Raw genomic sequence first — 5,352 nt, forward strand, 5'->3', positions numbered from 1 at the left:
GAAGTAGGGCAACATCTTGATATCATGTCTTGTCACATGAGACCCCGATGAGATTCCTTTGAAACCTGGCTTCATAGTAGCCATGAAAAAGAAATAACTCTCCCAAGTCATATTGGTAGGATTTTTCAGTAGGGCATTTTTCATATTGGTAATTACTTTTTTTTTAGCATCAGTACAGACACAAGCGCTCATATACACGCGCATACACTCACCCATATGAACGCACACACGCACACCCTACCCCTATGAGCACCTCCGAGAGACTGAGCCGGCATATCATCTTGAGATTTACGAAGTCACCGTAGGCGCCTCGACGACGGGAACGTCTCCTCCCACTGAAAGCGCATCGCCGGAAATCCTGAAATAAATCCAGGAATAACGCGAGCACCAGGATTTGAACCCTGGGTTGGGGATACCACTGTCCACCTAACCAACTCAACCACAGGTTGATTCGCATATTGGTAATTACTTTAATACAAATCTTCAGAGAAATTCCTCCTTTTCTTTTCCATATTGCCTTGATTGTGAAGTATAACAAGTGATATAATTTCCTTATTATGTGGCAAAGTTATAGCATGATTTTTTTTTCCTTGCGACACATGCATATATGCTCACATGGAATCTTTCCCCGCGACAAGAAAAGAATATTGCACACATATTGGAATATATGGATATTGCTATTTCTTTCATCTCAGAAACCCCTTCCATGATGACTGTAAGTAGTTAAACATCTCGTAATGATATCTTGTCACATGAGACCCCGAAGTGATTCCCTTGAAACCTGGCTTCATAGTAGCCATGGAAAGAAATAACTCTGTCAGGTCATATTGGTGGGATTCAGCTGCAATTCTAGGCATGTTTTCTTTTCTTTTTTTTGACAATCAGCAATTCTGGGCAGGCTTCTGTTACGGTGTGGGAAACAAATCACCAGGAGAACAAATTGTCTGATGGACTGTTGATTCTCCTTCCATCATCCATGCTTCACTGGCGAGTCTTCATCCATGCTTCACTGGGTTCGCCTACGCTTTGCCTCTCGCTTCGGCGGCTGGTAGCGGGAAAGGGAATTCTGGTGCATCCGCTCTTGTTAGTTGTTTAGGTTAGGATTTTCTTTTTACTCCTCGCGGGCGCAACGCTTAGGTGGATAGCGACGTTTCTTCAAGTTTGTCTTTCGGGTTTCGATTCTCCCCGAGTTCGTCCGCCTGGACGCAGTCGACGGAGCTCTGGCGTAGATTCCTGCCATCTCCTTGGGGTGGCGAGGTTAGTGTTTCTCATCATATGGCGAGATTTGGTGTCAGGTGTTTCAGATCTATTTAAGGGTTCAACGGCGACAACTACATCTCCAGGGTGTTGGTCCTTAGGGCAAGTGCATGAAGACTTCCCGGCTGTCATCGACAAGGTCAAGCCGGCTCCGGTAGCCGAGCGGCGCATCAGCGGCTTGTTCTGGTGGCAGTAGTGGTTGTTCGGTGGTCTCAAAATTTCGATGTATTTTTTATTATGTTTGAGATGCTTTGTACTTCCAGTGAATTTTTATAATAGATTTGATCATTTTCGCGAAAAAAGTTAGCCATGATGATTTTTCCTAAATAAACAAAGCAGCAGATAATTATTTTTATAAAAATAAAAATAATGTTTTTTTAGATTAAGATTTTTTTAGGGCTAGATTAAGATTGTTTTTTAGGCATGAGATGAAGAAAAATGACGTGTGGGCTGTTAACCTGGGCTGGAGACTAGTCGAGGGCCGACTGAAACAGGCCTCAAGGGCAGGGCTACAGGCCTGTTTGCGGAAGGATAGGTGGTGGGGGGAATCCGCTGATTCCTTCCTTGCAGCAGTCCGGCGAGGATCCCTCAAAAAAAAAAAGCAGTCCGGCGAGGAGAGAGAGAGAGGGCGAGATGGGGTCGGTGGTGCTGCCGACGCTGCGGCGGAAGCGGGAGGTCGACACCGCCATCCGCGACACCCTCGACAAGGTCCTTGTCCTCCGATTCGGCCGCGCCTCCGACGCCGCCTGCCTCCAGCTCGACGACGTCGTAAGTGCGCAGCACATCGCCGCCGCCGCCGCCACGCTTCTCCCTTCTCCTCTCCCCCGCAGCTGCCGTCTGATTCCACCGCTTCTCGTCAAGTCAGTCCATGAATACTCCACAAGGGGTTCCTTATTTTCTTCTGTGCCGATGTGATTGGATTGGTAGGTGAGTCCAATCTGATACTAGCTGGGAACAGTTGGTTCAGTCTGATTAAGTTCTTGGAGGGCCTTCTTATGCACATTAGTTTGTACATGTAGGGTACTCCCTTGATTAGGTGCTGGTTTCTACATTGTTAAGTTGTAAGGTTTATTATTGAGAGGAAACTGTTGCTGCGTGATGAACATGCGCCGGATGAAGCTATGTGTTACTACCTTGTCTGAAGTCGATTTCAATTTTTTACTGTCGGGTTATAGCGAGGTAGTCATTTCCTTTACTCTTAAGAGTGATTGCACTGTTGTTTGTTCACAAATACCCAGTAGTATAATTTTCCCGGTGGGAATGAAATGACAAGCCTGGTTTCTGCGATTACAAACTTGGTCGCTTGAGCAGGGCAGGGTTAAGAGGCAAATCCTGATATTCAAATGATTTAACCTTAAACTGGATTACTAAGTATACTCCACGCAGAATCTGCCAATCATGGTGAAAGCTAGTAGATTGTTGATACACATGTCTTACAGTGACGCGGCATGAACAAAATAGGAGCAAAGGAAAAGAATGCTTGGACATTCCTAGGTCATCCTGCCTAACTCCTGGTGGCTACCACCTCATTTGTTTGATAGGATAGTTTGTAAATTAATTGAACTTATTGATGGCAAGCTTTTCATTCACGTCCTTTTCTGTATCGAATTTTATGAGTTCTGTAATATGTATGCCATTTTCTTAATCTTATCATGTTCATGCTGTTTCAACAGCTGGCAAAATCTTCTTGGGACATATCCAAATTTGCAACGGTAGCATTAGTTGACATGGATTCTGAGGAGATTCAGGTGTATGTTGACTATTTTGATATCACGTTGGTCCCAGCAATCATTTTTTTCTTCAACGCTCATCACATGAAAATGGATTCAGGGTATGTTATTGTTCTTTCTCTGTTAATTCCTTTGCTATGATGCTGTTTAGATATGTCTGTCTTACTTTTTATACTTATATGAATTCATGTTGATACCGTTCAAGCCTTTTCCTTCAAAGTTTGAAATGAGCTGTGTGTATCTGAATGACACCGACCTAAAGTTATCACGGTCTCTAATGTATTTCAAATAATGCCTGGTTAGCTGTTATACTATTTCCAAATACTTGGCACGCTGTGTTCATGTTGATTTCACATAGATATGTATCATGATGTAAAAATCTCAGAGACATCCATTTTCCTCTGAAACTACTGACAACTGAGTTTATATTAACGACTACACATTCCAAGATCTACAAAAGATTTAACATTTCTCATTTGGAATTTCAAGTAGATTACATGAAAGATTTATGGAGAAGCTTTCAAACATATGAGAAAATGTATTGGTGGCTACGGTCCGAACTTGAACTTCAAAGAGTTGGCTAGGTTGATACTGAATTGTATGCACCAACAGGGATATCATATTAGTTACATTTTGTGGCATACTCTAGTTGCAAAATGAATGATGAACTGGTTATAATGTATATTTACAGGACACCTGATCATACAAAATGGATAGGCTCTTTCAGCAGCAAGCAAGACTTCATTGATGTAGTCGAGGTGAGTGGGTGAAAAGTCCTGTACTTTCTCGAATTGTTTCAGTAATCAGGTTCGACTATTGACAATGGCAAGTTAATGATGTGAACATCATAATTCTTGTACTTTCTTCGTAACTAAAAAGGAGGACTGATTATACTTAGCTGCAGATTATTATACACAAGTACAGATTATAGATATTTGTCCATACATGTGTGAATTGCTGTTCAGAATCCGCATGATCAAGAATATATGTAAAGAGAACAGAGAAAATGCATATTATGATAGGGCTGATATATCCTATACAATTTGGTGTAATCTCTTGCAAACAGTTAATTGGAGCACATGTTTGAATAACAAAGGAAATCTGAATGAAAATGGTCATTTTTCCTGTGGATACTGGTCCTCTACTGGAACATGTTTTCAAAATTGGAGAAGGCCATGTAAAGACCCAAAGGCATGCTATAAAACCTGTCGAAAGCTATATTTTAACAACGGCACTACCCTGTTTCCTTTTTGATGGAAACAAAATGGCATGATACGAATCAACCTTCTCAACTGGGTCCAACTACCAACATGGAGATTTGTTAGATGTCTAGTCAGACAAGATATTTTTTAACCGGGTTCAGCCATGACTCCCAGTTGAGCGTGGCATAATCCCATTGAGGGTTGTAGCCTCGGGTACGACATGTCAATCCGGTGACGTGATGGCGGCCAGTCCGTCGACACGAAATGAATTCCTTACCAACCCCTTCCATCCAAGCCCAATGCTCAGAGGAAAATTTACTTGAACCTCTAGTTGTCCGAATGGATCACAGATCACCTCAAAGAAGCTTTAGGCCACACGCCTACACCTTTATGAGAGCTCTTGTTCCATATGAGAGATGGCTTACAAATGAGCCATGGGTGCCTTTTATAGGCCCTTGGCCTGGTACAAATGACCACCAAACTCTTGGTGGAGAGGGAAAAGTAGGGGCTTTGTATTCTATTCTATAAAAGTCCAAAATAAGCCTAAACAAGAAAAACAACAAGGGCAAACTTCTCAAAAGCTATATTTTAATAACGGCACCCTGTTTCCTTTTTGATGGAAACAAAATGGCATGATACAAATCAACCTTCTCAACTGGTTCCAACTACCAACATGGAGACTTGTTAAATGTCTAGTCAGACAAGATATTTTTTAACCGGGTTCAGCCGTGACTCCCAGTTGAACGTGGCATAATCCCATTGAGGATTGTAGCCTTGGGTACGACATGCCAATCCGGAGACGTGACGGTGGCCAGTCCGTCGACACGAAATGAATTCCTTACCAACTCCTTCCATCCAAGCCCAATGCTCAGAGGAAAATTTACTTGAATCTCTAGTTGTCCGAATGGATCACCTCAAAGAAGTTTTAGGCCACACGCCCACATCTTTAATGAGAGCTCTTGTTCCATATGAGAGACGGCTTACAAATGAGCCATGGGTGCCTTTTATAGGCCCTTGGCCTAGTACAAATGACCACCAAAACTCTTGGTGGAGAGTGAAAAGTAGGGAAGTAGGGGCTTTGTAATCTATATTCTATAGAAGTCCAGAATACCCCTAAACAAGAAAAACAACAAAGGAAAACTGGTCTTATTTGGTCCATGGAG

At 42.5% G+C, this 5,352-nt stretch overlaps 1 protein-coding gene across 2 annotated transcripts in view; it reads left to right on the forward strand.

Moving 5' to 3' along the window:
• Nucleotides 1-1,788: 1,788 nt before the first annotated feature.
• LOC123086885 (thioredoxin-like protein 4B) overlaps nt 1,789-5,352 on the forward strand; it is a 4,729-nt gene continuing 1,165 nt past the window's right edge. For both annotated transcript variants that reach the window (XR_006441153.1, XM_044508705.1), the window contains exons 1-3: nt 1,789-2,025; nt 2,931-3,088; nt 3,679-3,745. Coding sequence is in view for 1 of the 2 variants with exons in the window: in XM_044508705.1 (XP_044364640.1) it covers nt 1,891-2,025; nt 2,931-3,088; nt 3,679-3,745 (360 nt within the window). In the remaining variant the exon portion in view is untranslated. The remainder of the gene's footprint in view (nt 2,026-2,930; nt 3,089-3,678; nt 3,746-5,352) is intronic.

This window comes from Triticum aestivum, chromosome 4A (assembly GCF_018294505.1).
Source record: "Triticum aestivum cultivar Chinese Spring chromosome 4A, IWGSC CS RefSeq v2.1, whole genome shotgun sequence".
Lineage (NCBI taxonomy): Eukaryota > Viridiplantae > Streptophyta > Magnoliopsida > Poales > Poaceae > Triticum > Triticum aestivum.